Source organism: Numenius arquata, chromosome 5 (assembly GCF_964106895.1).
Source record: "Numenius arquata chromosome 5, bNumArq3.hap1.1, whole genome shotgun sequence".
NCBI lineage: Eukaryota > Metazoa > Chordata > Aves > Charadriiformes > Scolopacidae > Numenius > Numenius arquata.
The window spans coordinates 9,044,965-9,072,952 of NC_133580.1; the positions used below are offsets into that span (position 1 = coordinate 9,044,965).

At 45.6% G+C, this 27,988-nt stretch overlaps 1 protein-coding gene across 1 annotated transcript; it reads left to right on the top strand.

Annotated features, from left to right (window-relative positions):
* PASD1 (PAS domain containing repressor 1) lies at positions 1-27,988 on the top strand. Its single transcript, XM_074147273.1, has 20 exons — positions 1-41; positions 1,442-1,596; positions 2,380-2,471; positions 4,562-4,651; positions 5,760-5,880; positions 7,086-7,199; positions 7,863-7,981; positions 8,961-9,043; positions 12,767-12,873; positions 16,043-16,190; positions 18,013-18,094; positions 19,979-20,102; positions 20,882-20,991; positions 21,466-21,552; positions 22,493-22,651; positions 23,736-23,939; positions 24,797-24,999; positions 25,784-25,876; positions 26,337-26,544; positions 27,818-27,988. The coding sequence occupies exons 1-20, from the start codon at positions 10-12 to the stop codon at positions 27,986-27,988; spliced, it is 2,502 nt and encodes an 833-aa protein (XP_074003374.1). The 5' UTR covers positions 1-9.

Below are 27,988 nucleotides of genomic sequence, written 5' to 3' on the forward strand. Positions count from 1 at the left end.
AACGAACTGATGGATGAAGATGAGAAGGACAGGGCAAAGAGGTATGAAGGGATGCACTGACAGTGGGAGCTCCCTCATGGGAGAATTATAAATGCTGTGTTGTCCGATGCTTAAAAAAGTACTTGGGACCACTGATGTCAGAGGCAAAACCCCCATGCAGTTCACGGGCTGTGTATAGCAGACCACAAACAGCACAATTAAGTCACAATTTTCAAGCTTCTCATAATGCGTTCGACCACCCCTAAAATGGGTTAATCAGCTGAGTCATCCTTAAAGTACATTGTCGTGCCCTCAGAATCTCCTGTTATCCTATGGCTATTTATTATCTTGATGCAGGACTCTTGACCTGTGATTTTACTTACATCATGCACTGCTGCCCACCTGGGGTAGAGTTCCCTGTGAAACTTAGAGAGCAGTCCTGCTTTAGCACAGGTATGAGTTAGTCTCCCTTCAGAGAAGTATTTGGCTCAGTTCTAATTAGTCATCGTGCAGGAGCGCCAAATCAGAGATAGCTGTGAATGCAAATGCTGGATCTGAGAACCTCCAAATGCCAACCTGAATATGAATGGAAATGCTTTTTGCATACCACACTCGGTCTAGATCACAGGAAGCATGTGTCATCATGAATACACTTGTAAAGAAAATTAATTACTACTGGAAGAGGTGGTATGAAAATAGATTTATCTCAGATATGACCACTGGAAAGAACATTTTGGAAGAAACTGAATGGATTTGCTTCCTCCTTTATTGTTTTTAATGGAGGAGAAAACCCTAATTAAACATTCTTAAATTGTATTAATGCAATCTGGAAACTTGTCTGTGGTTTCTTCAGCCAGATTCTTAACATTCCTGGTTTCATATATCATGGCAGCAGATTTTCAAAACCAGATACAAGAGCGTGTGCTTGACTTCATTCTGCAGTTGAGATGTCTCTGCACGGTACTGTCTTTCTATAAGCTACTTTTGCAAATACAAGTCAGGAATAAGGAATAAAGGCCGTTTTGACCTTTATATGTGTGTGTGCTAACTGCAAAACAAAAGTTCATAAAAATGAGGTGGACAAACCACGAACATGTAGAGGTCAGGACTTCCCTTACTGGAGAAATTTCACCTAACAGCTTCATCTTGTTATCACCACTTTTGAAACAACGGGAACTGCTGCTGGAATGTACAAAAGGATATGGTCTTGCTCAAATGAACGTAAATCATATTTGTCATGTCCAGGTGTTCCTTTCTGACTGTGAGCTCAGTCCTGCTGCAAGGTTCTAAGCACCAGCAAGGTGCTTACACCCGAGCCTAATTTTAAACAGATAAGCACTCCCATCAGAGTTTAGATTCCTGTATTTAAAGTGTTTTGCTGAGCCAGGGCCATTTACCTCTCCCTGGGTCAAGCTGTACATCCCTCATTTTACTTAGTGGCATTTATGTTTCTGCCACCCAGGGCATCACGCAACAAATCTGAAAAGAAGAGGAGAGACCAGTTCAATGTCCTCATCAAGGAGCTTTGCACGATGCTGCAGGGCCACGGCCACCCTCTCAAGATGGACAAGTCCACAATACTGCAGAGGACCATCGACTTCTTACAGAAACAGAAAGGTACTGGAGGGCGCGGGCTTGCTCCCGTTGAAGGTGCTGGCTCTGTATCTGCCCAGCAGCCACTTTTACACTCAGAAGATGAAAACTGCTTTTTTTTCCCCAAGCGTCCAAAACCTCCAGAGAGGACACGAACTGAAGCATGGGGCAGAATAAGGTGTAGCAGTTGGCCTCAGGAAACGGGCTAGGGTTTGAATACAGTACTGTCCAGTTAAACATAGATATACTTGAAAAGATGCAATGCTGTATGTTTTTTAATGTAGTGACATCCCTCCATTTCCCTCGCTGGCCGCCGCACTCCCTGGCATGCTTTGTACGCTCTCAAACAGAGCACAAGGGAGGAAGAGCTGAGGAACAGCACATTGCAAAAGCCAGGGAAAAGGGGTTCCTGTGCCCTGTTTCCAGGTCTCCTGATGTAGGACATGGCTGGGTGAGCCTGTCCTGCTACCTGGGCACTCCCATGAGCCTTCCTGAAACGGGAGTCACGGACACCCTCTGCTCACGGTGATGCTCAGCTACTCTGAAATTAGCCCATTGACCTTAATTTTTCAAGGATTTCCTCAGACCACTGAAAATGTCTCCTCTTCCTTTTCTTGATTTCTAATGCACTTGTATCATGATGGCGTGGAAAATGACTGTTGCATACAAGAAGGCTTTGTGTGGAGAATGATCAGAGGATGATTCCTCTGAAAGCCTCTTAAAAGAAATCTAGTGTTACTTGAAAATGAAAAAAGAAATTCCGACTAGCATGAGTCATGTTGCTTTTTTGATGTTTTTCTCTTTAAGAAATCACAGCACAGACAGAAGCCTGTGAGATTAGACAAGACTGGAAGCCTTCATTTCTTAGCAACGAGGAGTTCACCCAGTTGATGTTAGAGGTAAGATGAAATTAAAGCTGCATAGATTAGTGAGAAATAATCAGTTCAGTGGAGTAGTTCAGGGATGTAGTTCTTTTTCACCTGTAGGTCCCAATGTTAATGATTTCTGCTCTGCTGGCACATAGAATCCAAACCTGACAGAGACCAATGTTGTGCTAAATGCTTTACAGACACAGAATTAAAAATGTGATTGTTTCACCTTAAAGATAAACAGCTTTTCATTTAGAATGAAGACGAATTTGGCCCAGATTTAGCCCAGTGAGGGAGGAAAAAGAGAATTTCCCTTCTCAGAAGAGCCACTAGAGCTAGCAGTTTTAGTAAAAACTTGAAAGTACCTGAAGAAAACAGAGCAGCTCTCTTCCTCCCACATCCCATTAGCCAGGCAGCATTTACTCTGCTGCCTTTGCTGCTGCTGGCTGCGCTGTGCTGTACTTGTGATGTGAGCTGTATCTTTTGCTTGGATTGCCTTTAAGTGCATTTGGGAGAACAGCTCTGATACTCTCACCTATAAAATGCTTAGCTGATCTAGAAACACCCCCTGAGCCTATATTTTTCTCCTTTCTTAAGGATGCTGCTTTGGGTTTGTACTGCATGCTCCTCTGGCGAGGGCATCTCCTACCCTGCGTGGGTAGCTATTGCTCTTTGCCCCACCAAAATAAGGGTGTATGCTGGGCTGAGCTGGGAGGTGCTGCAGTGTCTTAGTTATTCCTTTTCATCAGGACATCATGACTCACCTCCCTGGAAAAGTCTGTTCATTCTTTCTGGGAATTTCTCTCACCAAACAAGCTAGTTTGTTCCAGCTGAATCAAAGCAAATTTCCCTCTTAGAAGTGGCAGGGGAGAGAGCGCCCTTTAATAACTGTTGGCTTACTGGACTACGTTCGACCGTTGACCAGTTTACTTAAAATCAATGTTTTTTTCCAGAGAGGGCTAATTTTCAGCAAAGGCAGAGCATGACTTAAAAGAAAGATAAGGGGTAATGGTTTTACACTAAAAGAAGGAAGATTTAGGCTAGAAATAAAGAAGAAAATTTTTACAATGAGGGTGGTAAAACACAGGCCTGGGTTGCCCAGAATGGTGGTAGAAGCCCCATCCCTGGAAACATTCAAGGCCAGGTTGGACGAGGCTCTGAGCAACCTGATCTAGTTGAAGATCTCTCTGCTCATTGCAGAGGGGGTGGGACTAGATGACCTTTAAAGGTCCCTTCCAACCCAAACTATTCTACGATTCCATGATTCTATGACAGTAAGGTGGGGAACGATGTGAGGGATGCATCTTTGGCTCCCTGTAGCTAAGCTGCAGAGCAGCCTAACGGTGTCTTTAGAAGAGTTAGCTTTGTGCATGGCGCTAACCAGAGATTAAACCTCCCACACTTTGGTAAGTGTTAGAGAAGAATAGGGACAGACACTGGGTCAATGGTACAAGAAGATACTGTGAAGAATAGGGAAAAGCCCTGAAGAGGAAAGCACGTGCAGTGACTTAAAAGGGACAGAGAACTTCAACTCCAGGACAGAAACTGTTGTGAATAAGAAAGGGGAAACAAAACAAACCTTAAAATTGTTGTGTCACTAGTCTAACAAATGAGTGCTTTAACCAAAATAAGTAAGGATTTAGATTGTCCATTAATTGCTAAAAATATAGCATTGTATCATTTTTCTGTCTCTGCTTATCCATCCATCCATCCACAATGCTGGGTTTGCCGTGATGATATCTAACATTTCCTTACGCACTAAATTGGTTAACTGTTGTGTAATTCAGAACACATAATGAAGTGACTGAAGTCACTAGGATTGTGTGGGTGTAGAAATTCTAACCACCACTGTCTTGCTTCATGTTGAATAAATACTCACTGGGTGAAAAATACAAGTCAATTTACTATTAATGAGCAAATAAGAATATAGAAGAATGTTGAATTAGACAGCATGTGTAATTTTTATTTTTCTGCATTGAACTGTCATTTCCATAATTGATTTATGTTAGTTTTAGGCTATTAGATGCATCAGCAAAGAATAAATTAGCCTATTATATTTTAACTTGTTCCCTCGCATAATTCTTTTTTTTTTTTTTTTTTTGCCTGCCTTTTATCATTAGGCACTAGATGGCTTTCTCATTGCTCTTACCACTGATGGGATTATTATTTATGTATCTGATAGTGTCTCATCTCTGCTTGGACACTTACCGGTAAGTTCTGACAACACAATATGTTGAAAAATCATTCCTCTGCCTTAATGCAGCCTCGACCCTGGAGGGCTGGGGCTTGGTTTTGTCCAGCCGAAGAGCCAACTGACTGGGGGTGGGGGATAAACCAACAAACTCTTAGGAAGTTTCTCAAGCTCCTGGGAATAACAGATTCTCTGCCAGGGGCTGTGAGTTAACTAAAAAAAAATCTAGGCAAAATCACTGCAGTCGTAGTGCACTGCTTGGCAGCACATCTGAGGGAGGGCCTGGGTGGTGTTTATCCCACCAGGTATATGGAAAATCTCATGCTTATGAAATCTGTGCAGGCTGAAGCTCTTCTTAGATAATTTAAAGAAGATTTCAGCACTCAATATATGCTCTTCTAATGTAATTGGTTTTTTTCTACTTTGAGCCCACGGTCTCTAGTAACAAATATGTAGCCTCAGAGTTTTCTGGGAGAATTTCTAGACATCAGTTGGCTGTTGGGCACAGAAGTTTCTGCTGGACCCTCAAAAACATTTTTTATTTTTGTCTGGTGCCAGGCATGTGGCACCAGTGATGCCATGTGAGGGCAAATTGGAGCACACAGTTAACCCGGCTGAATGTCATGGTGTGCAGAGAAATAAATACGTGCTGACATTTTGGTAGAACCCCTGTAGCAGGATGTGTGAGTTTATCAGCACTGAAACACTTGCAGGTTGAGCTGATTTTGCCAGATGTTCAGCCTAGAAGACAAATGGAGGATGCGAGGAGGAGCTCCCACTTCTGTCTCATGCTTCCAAAGGGAAATGTTTAAAATTTTCATTTAGATACGGTGTTTCTTATCACGTTGTATTCCTGTGATACCATGGATTCTTCTCCAGCTTGCATCTGGCTGAACCAAAGGGCAGCCTCTGGGACCCGTACAACCTTTTGCAAATAGAGAGCAACCTCAGGGTAAAATAACCTAAGGGTTATACTCTGCCCTAGATCCATCTGCAGACTGACGGGGCTTCCTTGTCTTAAGCATCCACGCTAGACTGGCAGCATCTGTGCTCTGCTGGGGGATGAAAAGGCGTACGGTTGTGTCAGGCTGTACTGCTGAACATGACAAAGCATTCTTTTGTATCAGTCAGATTTGGTGGACCAAAATATATTGAACTTTCTGCCTGAGCGGGAGCAGAGCGAGGTGTACAAGCTCCTTTCTCCACATATGCTCATGACAGATCCTGTTGCAGCTGATTTTCTAAACGGTAAGCTCTGCTCTTGTCTGTCGGTCAGGGAAATTTGCCAAAGGCAAACAGTTCCCAGGGGAGCCTGCACAGGGCTCTCCAGCTATTTAATTCTCCTGCCTGCCACTTCTGTTTTGCCGCAGTTAGTATTTCTGGTTTTTAACGCAGCACATCGTCTAATGTTCCTACATGCTCCCAGTACTTGGTCTTTGATTTGGACAGTCTTTGTTTTACTGTCTGCTTTGCATCACAGGACAGTGAAGTTGCCCTCCTTAGATATTTTTCCCAGGGCAGGATGCTGGACTGAGCCTGTGAAAGGAGTGAGGGGCTTGGGGGGAGGAAAGGGGTAGGAGAAATCCCAGAGGGTTTTGGCAGAGTCTTTGTTCCTTAGGAAACTTGCATGTCTTAGGACACCTAAGAAACCCTACATGTAATTTAAGCATCAGCCTTCCTATCTCAACAGTCCATCCGGATCTCTACTGCTGGTTGCTGTCCTACCTCAGAATGTCCCTTTCCCCCAGAAAACATCCCCAATGCCAGAGCAGGCAGCAGCCTCTTCCCAACATCCACATCTCATCCAGCCTGTGTTGGGAGCCCCCTTTCCCATTGCCATGGCCAGGCAGTGCTAGCCTCCCCTCTCTTCTGCCCCATCAGTGGAAGCTAGGCAACCCTCATGCTGGTGCTCCAAACTGGGGTTGGTTTCCCTCTGACTGGAGACCGAATGGCCTAATCCATGGAGTTCAGACCTTGGGCAGAAAACTGAATAAGAGATTGGCACGGTGCCCTCCACCGTTAATGGAAAGGTTGAGGGTGACTTCAATGCCCTTTGGATCTGGGTCCTACCGAGCAGGGTCAGAGCAGAGCACTGCAATATCACTTAACAGCTTTGCTTGAAATCATGCACGCACAAAGTCAGGGGAAAATACCACTGACCAATATTGCCAGCGCTTCCTGCCCAGCATACTGGGGTGGCTGTAAAGCCATGGGAGAAAGGGTTAGAATACATTTCCTTAAGCAGAACCTTAAGATCAGATAAGAGCTGATCATTGCTCTTATTAGTTATTTATTTACTTGCGGGTGTCAAGAGCATCCCAGCAGGGTATGCTCAGGTGTACCACAGCAGCAGGGTTGGCTTAAGCACCTAGATAGATTCAATATGTGGAGTGTGCTAAAGTGCAGACTTCTAGTAACATTGTGTATGCCTCCTTCTCTTTTTCTCATTTCAGCAGAAAAACAAATAGAGTTTTGCTGCCATTTAGCAAGAGGCAGCTTAGATCCAAATGAACCCCTGATGTATGAATATGTGAAATTTGTAGTGGATTTTAAATATTTTACTCATGGTAAGTTAAAGCTCCAGCCTACATTCACCTCTCTGCCTCTCTTCTTTAAATTGTATGTTGATCTGTAGCCTCCTAAAGCCCTTGTTTCAGCTGAAAATTCCCCGTAATGGGCAGGGATGGAATGAGCTGTGGGTACATTGGAGATATTTTTCATATAATAGTGGTGGGGAGGCTGTTGGTCAGAAGAATGCACTCCTCTGCTTGCAATGCTTAAAGAAGTGATACCAAACTGATCCTACCTCCATTTGACCCACTGCCAATTGTAAAGCAGCCTACTTACTCAACCAGTAAAATGCGCTATTCTGTTTCACTTGTGGCAATAAAATGACACTTTAAAAAGATTAAATAGTTTAAGAAACTTGTAAAATCTTGAATTTTGTTGGGCTGGAGAAAGGCTGACAAGGAGACTGTAGCTGCACACTGTGAGCTGCTCAGAGCTGTCTTCTGAAGCTTCTCTGCAAGCCGGGGGTAGGTGGTTACAACTGTGTAACTCGGAGCCTAGAGGGTCATTCTTTAAATAACATCAGCGTGTATCAGTGTGGCATCACCTTGTGGGTAGGAGGAGTTTGTTGCTTGGGTTTCATCAGTCATTGTACCTGTCTTAACATGAAAAGAAAGCTCTTCTTCCTCTTCTTCTTAAATAAATTGTCTGGTTGTGTCTAGTGCCTACACCCTCCTGTAATGGCTTTGAGTCAGCTATTGCACGAGCTTTCAGGTCAGCCACGGAGGAGCAGATTTGCCTCGTAGCAACTGTTCGTCTTGTCACACCGCAGTTCTTAAAGGTGAGACCTCTGCGACAGCATACGATCATAGAATCCTCCAGGTTGGAAGGGACCTTTAAGATCATTGAGTCCAACCATCAACCTAACGCTGCCAAAGCCACCACTAAAGCATGTCCCTAAGCACCATCTTCCCTTTCGTGCGGTGCTCAGCGGCACAGCTGCTACTGGTACCACGAGCTGTGTGCTCGGCTGTGTCGAGGGGAGCTGTGTTGCAGCAACCCCTCCGAGAGCACGTTCAGCAGCACAGATTGCTCGTGCAGAGGGTTGGTAAATGAGAGGGGCCACCGCTGTGTTTGGGAGAGGCAGAGGACACAAGTATGTATTTTGGAATGGTGAGATATAACGTGGGAGTTGCTTTTGAGAAGAGGCGGTCGTGTGATGGGATGTCTTGGACCCATCAGCGCAGGGAGCACGAATACAAGGTGACCAGCTAAACCACTTGAAAAGTTGCAGCCTTTAAAGAAATACATCCCGTTACTCCTTTGTATAAGAAGGCAGCCCACATCTTGAAACACTGTGAACACCATGTTTCATGGATTCTTTCTACTGGTCTGTGAGTGTCCTGTGGCACCGAGCAGTGATGACAGGGATAACGACCCTGCACATAGGTGATTCTTGCTCAAGTGACCATTAGCCAGCTCGGTTTGAGGCTGGACCTGGTGTTGTCATCTGTCTTCAGATATCAGTATTTACAAAAAGCGGGGGAATTTTGTCTACGGACTGCAAGATGAGGCCCTTGGACTATTTATCCTAGCTCTGACATTCAGCCCAGGGTAAATTATTCAACCACTTTTCATCAGTTTATGCATCTATAAAACAAGGCTTATTCATTCCTTAGAGGAAAATAAGTCAAGTGCTTTAAAAGCACTGTATTTTGCTAGGGTTTGTTATTCCAAGAAGATGCATCCTTAGTCTTGATAGAGGGCTCCTTTTGTCATTTCATAGAATTAAATGTCTGAATGTGCCAACTGTTTTGCAGGAGCTCTGCAACGTTGAAGAGCCGTGTGAAGAATTTACATCGAGGCATAGCTTGGAATGGAAGTTTTTATTCTTAGACCACAGGTAAGAGGTTTGGTTTCAGTCACCGAAGAATAAACAAAATAGAAGATTTTGTGTAGCTATTGCCTGAGATCCCAAGCTCTAATTAAATACAACTGAGGAAGTAATAATACTCTGAACTTACTCATTAGGCATCCTTAAATGCTTTATTCTTTTCCATGTTTTAGACAGGTAAGAAACAATATAAAATAGTGGAAAAATGTCCAGAAAAATGTCTAGCTTCACCAAAATACTGTCATTAAAACAGAGCAATATGGTCCTGTTCCATGTATTGGTTTAGCTCCTCTGTTTCCCACCTACGGTTTTCAGGAATCCTTCTAAATCTTTTGCTGTGTTAATAAACTTTAATAAACTTTTGATTTTCACCTTGAGAAATGATGGAATTTATAAAAATAATAGAAAAAGCTATGGATTAGGTGATTTAATTGCAGATTTGTTTTTGACAATGCCATATGGTGGGCTAGGATTCAGCTTGGTAAATGAAACAGACTGGAACCACTTTATTAAGCTGATTAATATAGAATTCATTTTCTTCAAAAGAAGCTAGAGGCTTTTGTTCACTCTTTTACTTTGCTGTATTTGACACGTATGCGTAAGCGCATTGCAAAATCCTACCCTTTCCATGATCCATCCCTTTGCAAGCTGTGCAAAGGTAGTCATTGCTAGAAATAGAAGAATAGTAAATAAGGCGGTAGGAAAAAAAATATTTGGGAGGAAAAAACCCTAAATATCATCTGTGCATTTAGAGCAAGAAAGAGAGAGACCAAATATGAATGAATAATAACTTGCATTTATAAAGTAGAAAAGATTTGTACCTCACACATTATACCTTGAAGCATGGATCCCAAGGGTCTTTTCCAACCTGAATGATTCTATGGAGGAACTGACCCTGTGACAGCCCTATGGTTAATGCTGTGTGGTTTGGGACAGTTGGCTTATTATTTGTGTTGTCGAGATCTTGCTGGAGTCACTTTGTGAGACTTCAATTGGCCTGTCCAATAATGCACATTTTTAGAATCAGGTGATTAATGTTAAAATTCATAAAAGATCCCTAAGCCCCTTACTTCACTGTCTGATGAAGTGAGCTGGTTTTCCGAAAGGCTGTGTCCCAGCAGCTCCTGTGAATAAGGTGAGCAGGAGTTGCTTTGAATCCTGTCAAAGTGTCCTTTGATGAATCTGGGTTATGACTCAGAGAGGAATCTCTCTGCGCTGGGTACTTGCGGCCATTCCAGTCTCACTGATATCCCCAGTGAGGAAACCATTGTTACTGAGGGTGAATTAAGCTGATGCAGATGCTGAGGCGGAATTTGGGACAGCCTCAAATGCGAGTGGTGAGCCCAGCCCCAAGAAGGAGCAGGGGATCGTGTGGGTTGTCTCATTTAATCACCAATTCAAACCTCTCTCCAGTACAGTCCACAGGGTGCTGTGAAATGTTGTTGGGTATTTTGCTGTTTCTTGCTTATTTGTGTCGACTCACACCACCTGATGCTGAGGTGCCCTGTCAGTAGGGGCAGAGGGTACCCAGCATGAGCTGGAGTCAGGACCTTCACTATCATGATGACAACATAAATTGGAGTAAAGACAGATAATGCAGAAAATACTCCGTAGATCTAGATAAATATTAGAAATATAAATAAGTGTAGAGGAGGAAAACCTGTTAACTTTGATAATGATCTATTTCTCTTCTGCGCTGTGGTTCTCTCCTTACTTTCCCTTTATTAAAAGACTGCACTCGAAAGGCTCTCTGAAGGTTGTGCATTTCCATTTGCACAGCAAGTTGCAGGCCTCAAAGCTGGAACTTAAGCTAACAAGACACTTTTAAATTGTTCTGCAAGCAAGGCATCTCCTTGTCAAATGACAGATGAGGAGCATTTTGTGGTTGCTTTCTCATTTAAAGAATTCTAGTGAAAGTCAGGAAAGCATAATACTTTCCTGATCAGCTTAAATGTTCATCTGATGTGCATCTGAAAGACTTTATTGTCTTGAGTATAAGCATGTCATTAAAGATAGGAGAGACACTGGTACGTTCTGCCAAAAGAGACAGTAAGGAAGGACATTTTAATAAATACACATATTATCATCATTAACAGAAATCTGGGTCACATGAGGAAAAGGAACACAGTGGTCTATGAAAAGTTATTTGAATAAATAAGACTATGTTGTGGCAGAGACCACGGTGTACTAAGCGTGCTCTGTTTCAAGAGCTTTGCTATCAGAGAGGGTGGAGGACTGGCTCTTCCAGCCAAGCCTTGTGCTGCGACTCAGGACCTCCTGCTGAGACCTTGATCCTTCTGGGGATGCTGTAGAGCAGATCCCCATCTCTCTCTCTTTTTTTCCTGTCTCCCATTTGTTGCCAAACTGCTCATGGGTGTGGGGAAGAGAGAGGTTGTAGACCTTCCTGGGCCCTATTCAGTTGAATAATCTATGCCCACCATGTCTCTCAAGAGTAGAAATGTGGAGCTGGGTCGCTCAGCCAGGACAGGAGAACTTCCCATATTAATATCCAGAAGATTCAGGACTGATCCATCCAAACCCAAATATTTAAACAATACTTAAATAATTTTTTGCTCATATTCTTGGCTACTTTATGGTATTCACCTTCCTTAAGAGGGTCACTCAACAAACCGGGAGAGAGGCAGCAGCAGTGACACCTTCAGCCTGCCCTGGTTTTGAAACATTAGCCATTTCACTGACACATCGCCGCCTTGTTCCTGCAGAACACACTGAACTTGGCAGGTGAGCCTCATCCTACCAGCACATCCAGCAGCCAAAACAAATAGGTGGAGCCAAATAAGCGCAAGTCCTGCCTCACAAAGTACATGCAGCGCTTGAACTGGTGCAGGCAGGAGTGTACTCGAGCGTTAGGGGACAGAAGGTGGCATGCTGATATAGGGAGTAGAGGCAAAAATAGTAGTTTTCTCCTCCCATTTCGGTGTTGTTTCATAATCATAAGCTAGCAGGCCCCGGTGAAGGCTGCACCTAAGCTCAGTGTTGTTAGGACACCTGCTTAAAAAAAAATCTCATATATTGCCTGGAAAAGGGAAAATCTAGAATTGACAGCAGAATAGTGGGCAAGTCTTGCAATGTGCCCACCTAAATACTTTCTCGATTCCTGCTCTACCTGTCATAGAAAGAACCGTCCTAAAAACCAGCCCCATGCCTATTCTTATATTTACTTCCAACATAAAAACATTTTTTGCTGGTTATAATTTCCCAAGCTTTTCCATGGGAACAATTACTTTTTCTTTTACCCAAGCTGGTCCTGACACACGTTGCAGTTTCCCACTTACTCTCTCTTCTGCAATTACTACCCAGATGACATTTACATCCAACCTACTGGATAATTTTACTCGAGCTCCAGGTTATTATGCACACGCACAGCCGTAGCGTTTCTCAAGCTGTGTGTCTCACAAGCATACTTAATGAATTGAGTCACTTGCGTACGTACATGCCTTTCTCTACACCCACATAATGAATAGGCTATGAAACAGTAAACACACACCTTTTCATTTTCTCAATTTTTACCTCTCCCTCGCTGTTGTTTTTTGGGGGTTTTTTTTATGCTTCTGTATGAAAACACATCATTGTGTATATGAAAATCCACTCCTGATTTCCCTGCCAAGTAAATGTATGAGATGGTTTTGGTCACTAATATCACAGCGTATGTGCCAGGTTGTCAAAGTGTCAGATTTGGTGCTCACTCCCTGCCCTTTGCTTCCCTTCTAGGGCTCCGCCTATTATAGGATATTTACCCTTTGAGGTTCTGGGAACATCAGGGTATGATTACTACCACGCAGATGACCTGGAGCTTCTTGCTAGGTGCCATGAACACTGTAAGTTCCTCTCGCTCTGCAGCGTGCCTGTCTTTGATCTCGTTTGTCACTCGTGCAAAACCTTTTACTGTTGTCACAAAAGGCATCTTTATCTGGGGCACGAGGGAATTCTGTCTTCCCATGACAGTCTGTCATAGCTGGCACTTACCTGGGAGGTTGCATCCCTGCAGAATTCACCCAGATCAGGAACTGTTTGTGTAGGTTCCCCAAATTGGCAGATGCCCTGCTTGAGCACAGGTTGTCTGAGAGTGAAATGAGATTAATAGATGGGAAGTCAGAACTTTCTACCTTCTGCCCCCTGTTTGTGAGGGCAGCCCCAAACCCTGGGAGTTTTCTTGATAGTTACAGTTCATGGGGTCTTGCTGTTCCTCTGGGCTCCGGAGTCAGCCAGGAGGCTCAGCTCACCAAAATGCTTTCTGAAATCCACATTTGGATCACCTGCCTGTGCAATTAGACATTTTGAACCTCAGTTAACTATTAGTAAAATGCTTCTGGAGCCTCAGACCCTTCTTTAAATGCAAAAATACCAAATATAGGATGTGAGTGGCTCACATCCTCATAGGATGTGTGGCTCATTTTTTTGTAGAACTGAAAGTAAAGCAGGAAAGTCCAGTTCAGGCTGATGTGTGATCACCAGAGAATGTCCATGAAGTTCATCTTTGTGCAAGGTGGAATACTGTGACCTACAAGAGCCCAGGAGGAGCCAGGTCAGAAGGAGCACATAGCCTGAGTACTGAGGCAGTGCAGCCCACTGCTGAAGCACCATGTCCTGCTGAAGGCTGGAGCTGATCTGAGGAAAGGCAAAAGGTGGCAGCAGACATGGTCTACTATTAATTACTGTGCTTTTCCTACCAGATGAGCGGGTGAGATGTTTTATCCCTGAGACTATTTTTCTGGTTTGTTAAGTGCACTTCAGACTGAGATACTGAGCCAGAATTAGGTCTGTCTTCCAGCTGGTTTGCATTGCCAAGCACTGTAATGAGAAGTTGAAAAGTAACTGCACACTTCGTAAAATGCATCTAGGTGATCAGATATTTTGCCAAGAAATATTACTTATAGGTTTCCTGTTGGGCAAACTCTCTATCTGTCTCTCTGCTATCTCCATTTGAATGGAGAGTGTTTTGTCAAAAGAAAACAAGCACACCCCAGAGAGTGGAGAAAGTGGAATGCTGTAATTACTCTGAAATGCAGAGCAGCATGATGTAGGGACATCAAGAAACTCCAGATCCCCCCAGCACCCCATCTCTATCATATATCATCTACCACCTGCACATATTCTGGGCATGTTTTGTTTGGAGAAGAGGAGGCTGAGGGGGGACCTCATTGCCCTCTACAACTACCTGAAAGGAGGTTGTAGAGAGGTGGGTGTTGGCCTCTTCTCCCAAGTGAATAATGACAGGACCAGAGGAAGTGGTCTAAAGTTGCGGCAGGGGAGGTTTAGATTAGATATTAGGAAGAATTACTTTACTGAGAGGGTGGTCAGGCCCTGGAACAGCCTGCCCAGGGAGGTGGTGGAGTCGACATCCCTGGAGGTTTTTAAGAAACACGTAGACATGGCCCTTCAGGGCATGCTCTAGTGCCTGAGATTGTTGGTTTGTGTCTGTTTGTTTGGTGGTTTTTGGTTTTTTTGGGTTTTTTGTTGGTTTTTTTTTTTGGACTCGATGATCTCAAAGGTCCCTTCCAACCATGAAGATCCTGTGACTCTGTGATTCTGTGATATAAGATGCTAAAGGACCTAGTAGAGAATGGACAAAACAACTTCTTCTCTGAATGTCAAGTTTCCCCACTCCACTTCCCTGCCAGCTGTTCTGCCCTGTCAAGGCAAAGGGCTGGTACAAAACAGTGATGGGGAAGCAGGTTTCCTGGCTGAGCACCCCGAGGAAACTGTGAAAGGGGCTAGAATGCAAGTTTTGTTGAGTGCAGAGAGCATGTAGATGAGAATATTAAAGGAATATTTTCATTGCTCTCAAGTACAGTGCTTTTTAGTGCTCTTTCCTTAAAAGACCATTCAGACAGAAGTGAGCTACTTTGCCAGATGATGTCTTTTTGGTAATATGTGAGTGCAGTTTGACGTAGACACTAACTATATTGCAAGTGAGATCAGATCATTCAGCAGAGAATCTATTTAGTGATTTGTGTTCTACATCTCTACTAGCCATGGATCTGCTCTTACATATTAAAAGAGTACTTGCATAACACACCTGAAGGAAAGGATTGTTTAATCTTGCTGCGCAGGGGGACAAAGTAAAGTGCTGGCAAAGTGACTTACAGAAGTTGCTTCAGGAAACGTCTGCCAGGACTAGGAGCTGAGTGTGTTAGCCAGAAGAACATCTAACTAAAGTTAGTGGGATTGCTAATAAAGTTAGTCCCAATATTTAACAAAGTAGAGGTTTGCAGGTGAGTAAAAATACTTGGGTTAGTGTGGCTTGGTAAGTTCCTGTTCATTGACCACTGTGGGCAGGCATCTTGCCTACTGTGAAGTGAAATGGGTTTGCTTAAACCACGTTTGTATTTTACTTTGCATTAATTATGGGTCTTTTAAGTGAGCATGTTTCATTTTGTACTCCCAGCAGTCTGGGAACAATTAACGTGGTTATTTAATGTAGTTCCCCTCATTATGTTCCAGTTGTGTTACACCACTTGAGATTTTTCTAGACGTACCCTGATAATATGTACCAGGTCTGGTGTATTTAGGGCATCTCTCAAAAGAAAACTCTCAGTTAAACTGCTAAAACTCCACTATCTTATTATTTTGTGCCATGAGTAGGATCCTGACTTCAAGCCCCCAGTCTTTGAAATGCCTTCTCATGTGCTTGTGAAAGGCCAATACTTTGTTTATTTAATGCTACTTATGCTTATTTCAGAGGAGTCCAGGAATAAGTTACAGGAATATAGCTAGTTATATAGTTATGCTCATTATTAATTATAAGAACAATCTCAAAACAGCAAAGAGCACTCCTGAAAAACAGTCACAGAAGAGAAACCAAATAAAAGCTCAGTATGTGGTTGTGTATCATCTGCCATGTTTATAAAGCCGCAAGAGCCATTTTAGTGCAGTAGCAGACTGCGGGAGGGGAAGAGGACCAAGTGGTTTTTCTAATCACCTTTGCACCATGAAATTTGTGTTTGCTATAAATTGTTTGGTGGTTTGGTTTTTTTTATTTAACAGTGATGCAGTTTGGAAAAGGCAAGTCCTGTTACTATCGGTTCCTGACCAAAGGCCAGCAGTGGATATGGCTGCAGACACACTACTACATCACCTACCACCAGTGGAATTCCAAACCCGAGTTCATCGTTTGCACTCACCTGGTAGTTAGGTAGGAGCAAGCACCAAACACTTCACAATGCATGTCATGCTCAACCATTATTTTATTCTAGTCTGGTTTTGTGTTAGCCAAATATTTGCTGTGCTTATTGACACACTAAGATGGTATGTAACTCTATCAAACTATTATGACAGGGAACAGGGGGAAAAGCATAATGTGTTTTCATTACTCTTTTTTTCTTTCTTGGCAACCAGGCCAAAAACCCAGAAGCCACCATTAGCCAAGTCTATCAGCGTGTTACATTCCCCTTTTATCCCTAGTGATGACATGGCCGTAGGAAGAATTAAACCTGTTAAGAATCAGACAGCTTTATGGGTGTGAATGGGATCATACATCTCCTACAAAACCTTTTGATCAGAGCTTTAAATGTTTATGGCTTGAAGTTAGCGGCTGTCCTGCTTGCCTTATTCCTCACCTGAAATCCAGCCCAGGATCCCCCCCTAGTGGGAAGCTGCTTGTGCTGGAAGGAAGCGCGTCCGTGGGATGCTCTGTGATATGCACCTTCTGGAGGAGAATCTGCTGGATTACCACTGTCATCTTAAAAAAGATGGTGTTGAGACTGAGCATATATTTACTCAAGGGCTTGAAAAATAGCGACACACTGTTTTTCTCTATTAACTTGAGTAGACGTATTGCTCACTGTGTCTTTCTTTACTGTCAGGAATCAATTTGTGAATTTTTTTCTGGTCCTCCTTTTTGCCCCTCAAACACCTGGAAGAACAAACAGTAGTAAACTGATATTCTGAAACACAGACCGAAAACACCTTACACCACTGAACAGGTGTAAGTGATCAGAGCTGTGTGTGCTGATATAAAGCACGTTGTGTTTTCATTAGCAAATTTTTTTTTTTTTTTTTTTTTTTTTGTGGTTGGACTCAATGATCTCAAAGGTCCCTTCCAACCATGAAGATTCTGTGATTCTGTGAAATGTTAGACAGAGGGATTGCTTCTGAGTTGTGTTGCTTCAGCCGTTCTTCAGGGAATTTGGCTTCACTTTAAGCTCTGAATTTATTGTGCATATTGTTTCTTCTTTCTGCTTCCTCTTGAAATTCAATTCTGTCTCATATAGTTAAGGTTTAGAATATATTATTGAAGCACACAAGTTAAAATGTGATTTCCGGACGTGAGGGACGTTAATTCCGATGTAGCACGCTGCACAGTGCTGTCTGCACGCTCAGAAAGAGGAGACCTGGCCTCCTGCTCCCCAAGGCATGGGCTTAGGTCTCTGAGCCACCGTGTAACATGCAAAAAAAATTATTCTTGAGCAACAGCAGGCTAGAAAATGAATGTATGTTTGCTATGGCAGTTTACCTGCACAGAAGCTGTAGGGTCATTTTTCTGCCTGATTATGGAAAATGGGCATCTCCTTTATTAGGAAAATTGTACTGAGGACAAAGACATCTATTTTGTCTTCAATAACCAAGTGCACTTTGCTTTTACATTAGTTTTGTTCAAAGGCATCCAGGGCCAAAATTTGCAAAGCAGTGTCTACGTTGTTTGTGCTTGGAATGATTAGTGCAATTAATCATATAGGCTCTGCAGTCCTGGGTGCAGTGGGACTGGGACACTGCCCTGTTGTTTCTAATCTCTGGATATTCAGCATAGGCAGTTACTCATGGATTGCAAGGCTGTGCAATGATGTTCCTCTAAGCAGCTTGTATATGAGAAAGTGTGTGTGTCTGTGTGCTGTGCAAAATTTGTGACTCAACGTGAAAACTCCATAGTGACCTGTGTGGTAGGATAGTTACCATACAGTAAACAATACCCATACTGGAAAACTTGATTTTAAGTTTTTTATTGTTTTTTTTTTCAGTTATGCAGAAGTTCGAGCTGAAAGAAGGCGAGATCTTGGCCTTGAAGAGTCATCAATTGAACTGGCATCCTCTTCTCTAAAGGTACCACGTCCCTTCACAGTTGAATGAGTTGGTATTTAATCCAAACTGAGTAATCGCTTGCCAATCTGAGGAAAATATCTGTTCTTTCTTCTCCTCTTCCTTTACTCCCATCTCCTTCCAAACCTTCAGTTGGGTTATGACTCAGGCAGACCCTGAGAAGTTTTCCATGGCTCAAAATTGCCCATCTTTACTCAGGCATATAACTGCAAAGTCAGCAGTTGCATTGCTGCTGTTCTGCTATTCATTGTCTTTCTGAGACCATTACGCAAACAATGGGTTAAACCGCCTCAGTTCAGCAGCAGAGCTGGAGCTGGAGGCTAGATTACTGTACCTGTCACGGTTAGTAAGGCGCAGAGGATCAGAGGACAGAGCAGTACTACATGGTACCTGTTCTGTTAATGCCAGCTCGTCACTGACGCGCAGATGAAGATTGGAAGTGAAGGGAAAACACTTATTCCAGATTTCAGCTCTGTTTACACCATTGGGCAGGATCGCATCAAGCGTAGGATTGTGACCAGGGCAGTAATTTCCATGGCTTGAATCAGTCTGGCATCCCAAGACACCTGCCCAATTAACAAGGTCATTAATTACTTTTAAGTTCTTCCTCTCAATAGTTTATAAGACCAGTAATCAAAATCATTTCAAGTGGGCTGTTGTGTAATTATCATTCCATTAGCCTCATTGCTCTTCAGACATTATTTTATAGAAGCCATTTATGGGATGTATAGGGGAAGCTGTCCCAGAGACCTTTTTCACTTGAGCAAGAGCCATCTTGCAAACCATCTGCTCCTCTGTCACCACAGCACACTTCTCTGTCTTTTTCCCCTTTCCACATGGCAGCTGAGATATTTTTCTGTAGATCTTAAGCTGCATCTGTTGTTGTAAGGCAGCTGGAGGAGAGGCAGAGCCATCACTCCCTTTGCTTGATCTTCTAGAGGGGAGTGGGAAGCTGGGGAGCTCCCGGGGAGGTGTGGGGAGGGCAGTGGTGTGGCCATTGTAGTCACCCATATCCTGCAGGTGAAACAGTCTCCGACAACCCAACAGTTAACGGGCTGTTTGGCATAAACCATCTGCCGGGTGGCATCTGTCATTTTGGTGTGACAGCTCCAAAGCCGTTAATATTCACCAGCGTAGGCTGTTCCCCCCTGTGGATGCGCTGCCAGGCTCCTGCCCAGAACAGCCTGCTGGGACCCACTGCTCCCCAGGCAGCGGCCAGCGGGGTTACAGCTCTCAGCATCACCTGGTACCTGTCCCCCATGGGAGCCATTTGCTGTATGTTCTCCTGAGGCTGCAGCTGATGCCCCCACGCCACTGCTCCGTGTCCCTTCTCCGTCTCTGCAATGAGTAAATCCATTCCCCAGCCAGCCCCTCCTGCTGCCTCTGCCACCACTCCCCAGCGTGCCACAGCTAACGGACTGTGACATCCCTGAAGAAATCAGGCAGAAGGAAGCTAATTATAAAAGCATATTTCCATTTGCACACAGCTTCAGTGGCAGGGGATCAGGAGGGTGGCACGCCAGAGAGCAGGGCATGGGGAGCAACCCCACGGTGTTTGCCAGACATGCAGTGTGTCCCCCACTGCCACTCACTGACGCCGGACGGGTGTCCTGGGACAGAAATGCGTGGCATCGCCCCAAAGCCAGCGGTGCCCAGTGTGTGATCCTGAGGGTCCTGTCAGCCCGGGGATACCTGAAGGCTTTAGGGTGAACATTGAGGGGCTGACCAAATATTGCACCAGGGTTTGGTGGTGTGGTGCTGCAGTGCTGGCCCACTCCGCACCCAGTCTGTTATTCTCTGCCAACAAGTGGTCGGGGAGGTGGAGGTCCCCTCCAGCGCCATCATCTCCTGCCAACCATCTCACCACTTGTACTTTGCTCCCCGCAGAGCCACAGCAGCTACCTGGATGTGGGGCAGTGCGGCAGCAGCCAGGACGCCAGCCGAGAAGGAGTGTCACTGTCGTCCCACAGCTCCCGGCGCTCCTCGCACACCGCCCTCTCCGACTCGGCATGTAGGTGCCAGCATGGCCGTGGGCAGCCCAGCATGGGGGCAAGAAGTGGGCTGGAGGGCAGCGCAGCCTCCAAAATACTGGGTTTAACTGGGGGTGACGGAGGCAGCAGGGGGATGCTCTGCACCAGGACAGACTTACTGTGCCCTAACAAGTTATGGTACTGGCAGCAGAGCCTTGGCCACTTGCTGCCTTCTCCCTTTTAGCCCACTGAGAGGGTGAGAGCACCTTCTCCCCTGTTTGCCAGCAGCTGAGGGTTGTGGTAGTTTGCTGTGGCTCAGGGGACAGGAAGTGACCCGCCAAGCTGAAGCAATTCGATCGAGCCCCGAACCTCACTGATAAAACTTTTATTGTGGAGTAGTTTGGTCCCTGATGATAAATCCCTGCAGAAGGAGTGCAGGAGGCTGCTTGCCTTGCTGGCAGCTTTGTCCAAGCTCCCACCAGTGCCCTCTCTGCCCTGGGGGCACCAGCAACATGACTGCAGTGCCTGTGCGGGGCCGTGGGTAGGAGCCCACTCAGGGGGCTTTGCTTGAAATACTTGCCAGGGAGAGAGTGGGAAAGCTCATCTGGAGGTGTGCATGGAGGGAAGGACAAAATGGGGCATTAGCATCAGAAGGGAACCCTGCAAGTCAGGCAGGGAGCCAGAGGGACCATGGAGGGGCAGTTTGGTGACCAATTTGGCAGCATTTGGGTTGCTGTTCATCTGCATAAATGGAGTTCAGGCTTAGCTAGGGTACCTATGCACAAATGTGCCTTATCACAGTAAACCATCTCTTTTCCAGCCACATCGTCCATGCGGCACACGGACACCAGCACTCCCACCCGGCCATCAGTGCCAGGGGGGCAGGCGGAGAAGGCAGCCCTGCGGCTGGCATCAGCTGGAAGCACTCAGGTCAGTGGTCCCTGTGAGCAAAAGCCTTTCTGATGTCGTAAAGAAATGAGCTTGATAAACCTTGGTCCTGCCCCGAGAGGCTGGATCCCCACCTCTGAGCGCGGGATTTCCCTGAGCTGCGGGGAACCCTGCTGGCCAGTGGAGTTGGTGGGGAGCTGCTAGAGGTTCCTCTGCTGCCTCCCTTTCGGATTCGGTTTGCTCCTCCAGGCCAAACGCCTTCTTACACCAGGAGCCCACTTTTTGGGGGGTTTTTAAATGTGAAATGGGCTTTATCCAAAAATGGATGCTGACACTGAGGATTTGCAATTAGCAGGGGGCATGCAGGAGCTTAAATTCTCCCTTCAGACCCATCCTCAGATCTCCACGTGGAGTTGTCTAGTTCCCTGCAGTTCATCACCAGTATGAACTGGTATCGCACCAACTCTGTACTAGAGGCGCTATGGACCTACAGTAAGGCACAGTTTTTGTTTCTAGGCCATAGCAGCTTCTCAAGCCCCTGGTGAACACCTCCCTCAGCATCCCGTGGCTCAGCCGGCAGCCCCTTCTCAGCACGCTGTGATGGTACGTGGTTTATTTTTGTTAAATGCACTGGGATGGCCAGTCAGCGGGGCAGACTCAGTGGCTCTGGTTCACTGCTCTTACCTCCTTGCTGGCCAGTCCCAGTGTGGTGGCAGGGTCTCAGTGCCCTTTCCATTGCTGTTACTGAGGTTTGCCTGCAACCAAATTATTGCAACCACTTATTTCAGCGAGGAGACAGAGCAAGTAGGACACCCAAAGGAATAGCTTAGAAGAAGGTTTACACTTGTCAAAACCATTGGGGGCCACTGAAGGCTCATCTCTGAATTGCTAACAGCTAACTTCAGGCTGATAGGGTGCTGAAGAACTTTATTGCCCTGGTAGAGGAAGGGGGTGTCACAGAAGGCTTGAGTTAGGCCAGAAAAAAAGAAAAAAGAAAAAAACAAACACAAGAGAAATGTGGGAGTCATAAACCATAACTATGAGGCCCATCCTCACTGAGCTTTGAGGTCAGTGTAGTAAATATTCAGACTGAAATACAGGAATTGAAGACAGCCAACGTAGGTGTGAACGATGGGTCCCAGGGTGGGATTACAACCTAACTTGGACCTGGCATTTGTAATATAATTAGCAGCAGAACTGAAAGCCCAGCCTGGAGGTGTGCAGTGTCTGCCACAAAACACAAGTGATCTGAAGTCAGCAGTGACACACTAAAGGGGCAGGGGAGTCCTGTGCACAGACACTACACCTGCACAGACATTTATCAGACCAAGATGGGGAGTGAGGCACTGAGTGTGAGCCAGTTGTGCTGCTGCTCTGCAAGTACAGTGGTACTTTGGATAAATGTGCAATTGCTGTTTTTTGTCAGCATCATATTTTCTATGGCAAAAGCTGAAAAGCACTCATTTTTCTGAAGCCAGCATCACTATGAGTGTGAGTAGCAGGACTGGTCCTACCCCGTGATCTTGTTCTCTGTTCTTCGCAGCCAGTGTACCATTTCCCGACCCAGCTGGGGATGATGCATCAGCTGAAAGAGCAGCTGGAGGAGAGGACTCGCATACTGCAAGCTGACATCAAGACACAGCAGGAAGAGCTCCACGTCATCAAGGAGCAGCTCCAGCTAGTGCAGGACTCCAACCTGCAGGTACCCGCTGCCCCTGGGGTTCCCAAACCCACAAGTCTTTTTTCTTCTCCTTTGAGCACACAGATCAGTAATGAAATTGTCAGTGGCAAAAGCATTTAGAAATGAACTCTGGATAAATTGGTAGTTTGGTCTCAGATGTGGGAGTTGTGTCTCCTGAGAGATGAGTGGCGTCAGTATCTACTTAAGTATTGAATCAGTAATTTTCATTATTTAGAAAAAAGCAATCCCAAGCTAATCCAAAGTTCCCCCTGCACGAAAAGCTCGGCAGTTCAGTGACTGGTTATTACTGCTGGATCCCCAGTGCCATTCCTGCAAAACGTAACAGGCGTAATGGAGCTGAAACAGTCGTGGCTCTGAATAAATATTTGAGCACAAACTAACATTTGATTTTTTTATTATTCATGGTTTGCTTTGCCCCTGGATGTTGCTGCTGCAGTGTTATATATGTTGATGGAGACAGCCTAGTAGCCAGTATCTCCCAGGCAGTTGTGGTTTAACCCCAGCCAGCAGCTGGGACCACGCAACCACTCACAGTTCTCCCCCCTCCCCACAGAAAAGTAGGGAGAAAAGGGACAAAAGGAAGGGAAAGGAAAGGAAAAAAAAAAAAAAAGGCTGGTGGGTTGAGATAAAGTCAGTTTAACAGGACAATAAAGAAAATAGGAAAAGTAAAATAACAATAATAATAAAGGTAAAAGAATATACAAGGTAAGGTAATACAACACAGGTCACTCTCACCACCCAGTGATCCGTTGCCCAGCCTGCTCCAAGCAGAGATCGCCGATTCCCACCCCCTGGCCTACCCCTGAGCAACCCCTGAGCATGGCGTCTGTGGTACAGAATATTCCATTGGTCATTCCATTGTTCTGTCTATGATCCCTCTCAGCTGCAAAAAAGTCCTTGAATAGTATAGACATCACCTAGCAACAACTAAAACAATATGCATTATGGACATTCCTTTCATACCAAATCTGAAACACAGCAACCACAGTAACCAGAAAGAAAAATAACTATCCCAGCTGAAACCAGGACAGCAGTGCAACCACTGTATGAGCTGCGACAACTCATGTGTCTCCTTTATTTAAAGATGCTGATGCAGCAGCCGATCCCCGTCGTCTTTAACAACGTGCAGCACCCGAACCCCAGGAGGCCGCCGCCGCCGGGGACGCCCAGGCAGACCACAGCCAAGAAGTCACAACAGCAAGGCCTTATGGGGACGAAGCACTACTGCAGCACCCACCTGCCATCACCGCACCAATTCCTCAGGGACTCCTGCAGCACGGCCGCCCAGGTCACTGGCTGCTTCGTTGTCCTCATCATACCCTTCCTGGCTTTTAAATACTTGTTTGCCATGTCCCTCCTCCTCGTGGTCTCCTCTGTGTTGGTTTTAGTCCATAGCTGGCATTACAAAATCTGTGTCACGCGTCAGTTGGGAATGGTGTCATTCAACTGTAAAAATAAAAGCCAGGTAGTCTAAAGGCCTTAAGCCCTGGGGACCGCTGGAGCCATCCTGGTGACCAGAGAGGAACCGATGTGGTTCCTTGGGAGGTTTGGGCTCGTTCGCTGCTCTCAATTGCAACACGATGCTTGTTCGTAGCCAGTGTGAGTTGTGACTTCGTTACATGGAGAAGCAGACATAATATTAAAAGATTAATTCTCTTCTGCCTGAGAACTCTTGGAAGGCAGCTTTGAAAAACAGCTTTGTCATCACTAGACCTAAATCCACCATATAGATGGTCACATCTCCTTGGGAAAGAACTGAGGTGTCCAAAAGCAAAAGATACCAAAATCACTGCTTTAAGGGGAGGATAAGAGTCCCTGCTTTCCTTGGGGACTTCAGATCTGCACTCCTCCTCCCCTCTCAAGCTGGTCTCTCCCCCCTCGAGCCGTGCGTGCCTTTACCCTTGTACTCTGACTTCTCAAAAGACCATCTGCTCCTACTGCTTGGGATCCCAGCACCCATCGTGCAGAGGCAATAAATGCAAATGGGTTGGTTCTCCAGAACAGATACACTGTTCCTGCTGCTATGTTCAGGGAGAAAATCCTACTGTTCCTTCTCCTTTTCCCATCTGCATACTGGAAGCAGTTATTTTAGCCTTCTATTAGGGAGCTTTAAAATCTCATGTGGGTATCTGTGTCTTATTTCAGGTACAGCAGCAGCAGCAGCAGCTAATGAGAGGAAATCAAGGCCAGCAAGCGTGTCTGCCAGGGCAGACGAGCATTTCGGTGCCCCTCTACAACAACCCCATGGTGTTTTCCCAAACACATCCCATTACAGTGGCTGCACAGATGCCAACTGAGGGCAGCGAAAGGCAACCACAGTCAGACTACAGCCAGGACAGGAGCCTCAGGTACAAATGCAGCCCAGCTGGGACCATCCTGATTGTGGTGATGGAAAATAGCAGTACCTGGACAGGGGGGAGGGCAGGCCCACCTGGGCTCAGGGGAGTGATGGTCTCTGGGTGCCAGGGCAGGGGCGTAGGGATGTTCCCTCCTGCAGAGATCTGAGTCAGTGGTGAGCCCAGAGTGTGTGCAAGCAGGGTGCTGTGCACACCATGCCCTACCCTCAGGGGCCTGAAATACTTTTCTCTCCATATTTCCACAAATTGTCCATGTAGCTCGGTAATCTTTGGACATCTGCTGCTGTCAGAGGCAGTGAACAGGAAAAACTTGCAGGGACAGCCTTTCCCAAACCTCTGTCTGCTTGCTCTGAAGCTCCAGAGTTTTTTCTCCAGCCAGGACAAAGCCATTTTTCTTTTATACAATGCTGAGACTGTTGTATAAAACATTTACAACTGCCTCAAACTATTCAACCACCTTTCAGGAAGGTATTTGCAGACGCTGCCTATAGGATCCAGCTGTTTCAAAATACTGTGTAAGGAAACAAGATAAACTCTAGAAGCCTCACCATCTGTAAAAAATATTTCTTACATGAAAGATTTAGCAAGTTCCAGCTCACCTCTGTGAGTGCATTAGACAAGGTGATAATAAGCATCCTATTTCATTAGCTTTATTTCAGGGGCATGGTTTGCACACTTTCAGGGAGGATTTTCTGAGGTTGGTTTCTAGAGACTGACAGTCAGGCATTTGGCCCTCTCCTTTCCTTGACCGTCCTCTGTTTTTCCTCCACCGCAGGATGCTGTTGGATCAGTCTATCCAAGCCATGATGCCCGCCGCCAACAGCAGTGGCCAGTCCACGCAGAGCAGTGCCACCAGGCAGCAAGGAAAGTGAGTCTTTGCTGGCCCTTGTTTTCATGCAGTGCTGTAGAGCACACTTTGTGGTGCAGAAAATTATTTTGAAAAACTTGCATGTGATCATGCAAACCAAACACACTCAGTCTTAAAAGAAACAAAAGCTCAGCTGGTTAGGAGAAAAAGTAATTTTTTAATTACAAAGAACTTTATGATGGCTAAAATGCTGCGAAAAAAATATTTTTTAACCAATTTCTAGCTTTTGCAAAGCTTAAAGTGCCTAATCAAGTCATGGAGCCTTAAAAACCTTAATTTTCTGCAGTTCCACACCATGCTAGATGAGGAGGAGGAAGTCTGGGGCCTGCTTTCACCAGGGTCTGTGTGGTTTGAAAAACCCGGTTCCAGTCTGGTTCCTGCAGCACCTGGGCTTCCCAGGGCCCGCAATGGTGCGGGTCTGGGTTTGGGTTCTCACACTTCGTTTTCCTCCTTGTGGCAGATTCGTTGCAGAGCAGCAGATCTTGCCTCCCTCGATACAGACGCAACCGATTACCTGTAGCACCGTCCGACCTCCAGCCCCATCGCCTGTTTTCTCCCCGTCTCTGATGATCCCACACACCAGCTTCACATCCCACCAGCCAAACACACCGGTTCATCTCCACCAGTGGCCACAGCAACAGGTTCAGCAGCACCGTCTCTACCTTCAGGTAATGGAGCTGGAAGAGATTTGTGAGGATGCATGGGGATGGCTTTGGGGTTGGGTTGTTTTTTTTGAAGAAATGGGCCTTACTTGGCTAATCAAACCTGGTTGGTGCACTCACATGTCCTCCATTCCCATTGTATCTACACGTACCCAAGTGCTCAGCCTTTCCAGACTGGCTCTGCACCCATTCAAGGCCATATTTTCCAACACACTCAGTTATCGCTTAGTGTCCAGAAGAAATATCCAGTTTTTCAAACATAGCTTGTCATCTGGAGGAGCTCTGGTGGGAATTCTGCTGTAGATGTGAAACATGATAAGGGATAAGCTCTTCTGAAATCGTGCCTCCTGCTGTTGTGTCTCAGCATAGCAAGATTTTTATCAACTGCCGTCACTGCTTTCCTTTGATAAATAGATGTTTCACTACACAAATCTCTGGAGAAGGTGATTTTGGTTTTTCAAAGCACATCTTCATCAGTGCATGCCAAACTAATGACACTGCCAAGGAGAGGGGCTCTTGAACCTAATAATTAAGTAGTAATACACTCCAAGACTTGCCTGGTTGGCAGAGGTAAGTTACGGCCCTCTGGCAGAGATAACAGAAAACAAAGCAGGAGGTGCAGGTACAGCTGAAAGTAGCCATGCGGCAGAACTGGGTTTAGAGTGAGGAATTAATCGTCGTTGTCAGTAAATGTGGACATGAGCCATCCCCGCTTGGTAGCTTTGCTCACGAGGTGCACTGAGGTCCTGAGGACTAGCAATATAGACAGCAGAATGATGATGCTGGGGGAGATAAATAGCACCAGGGCAACAGAAAACCAGACTTTGGTGCCACAGTGTCTTAAGTGGGGGTGAACCAGCAAGTTCAGGTCTTTGGGGTACCAGCCACGAGGTGGTATATGGATAAGATTGCTCTGCAACCTCTTCATTGGTTTCTTGAAGATCCTTCCCATAGAAGATGGACGATGCACCTCCTGCAGATTTTCCTCACGTCCAAGTAGCTTATGAAAATCTCCATTCCTACTGGGCTCCCTGTGGGGCTGGTAGGATGGATGGGTCCTGCTTCCCCTCCATACTCTCCAGGCATTGTTAGTCATGCTGATAGCACCCACATCCCAAACTGCTTGTCCACAACTCATACCCTTGATGGGTAGAGTTTACCTTTAGGACTCGGCATTCTCACTCCTGGATACGAGCCTCAGTATCAGCCCCTGCATCAAGAGAAGAAGCAGATGGATGATGGGGCAGGTCTGATTTGTCAGATTTGTGTCTCCCAACAGATGCAAGGACCTGAGACAGTGCCTGGGGGTCCGACACAGCGCATTTTCCAGCCCCCCCACACCCCACAGCAGAACCCCCTGAGCTACTTCCTCCACCCGCAGCAGCAGAGCCGCCACACACAGGGCCAGCCCTGCAACCTGCCCGACCTGCCTGAGATGCAGCTGCCCTGA

Excerpts from the sequence above, each read along its gene's own strand:
- PASD1 (XM_074147273.1), top strand. The coding sequence starts at position 10 with ATGGATGAAGATGAGAAGGACAGGGCAAAGAG. Across the intron at positions 42-1,441 it reads GAGAAGGACAGGGCAAAGAG|GGCATCACGCAACAAATCTG; the intron begins GTATGAAGGGAT and ends TCTGCCACCCAG. Across the intron at positions 23,940-24,796 it reads CCTGCAGCACGGCCGCCCAG|GTACAGCAGCAGCAGCAGCA; the intron begins GTCACTGGCTGC and ends GTCTTATTTCAG.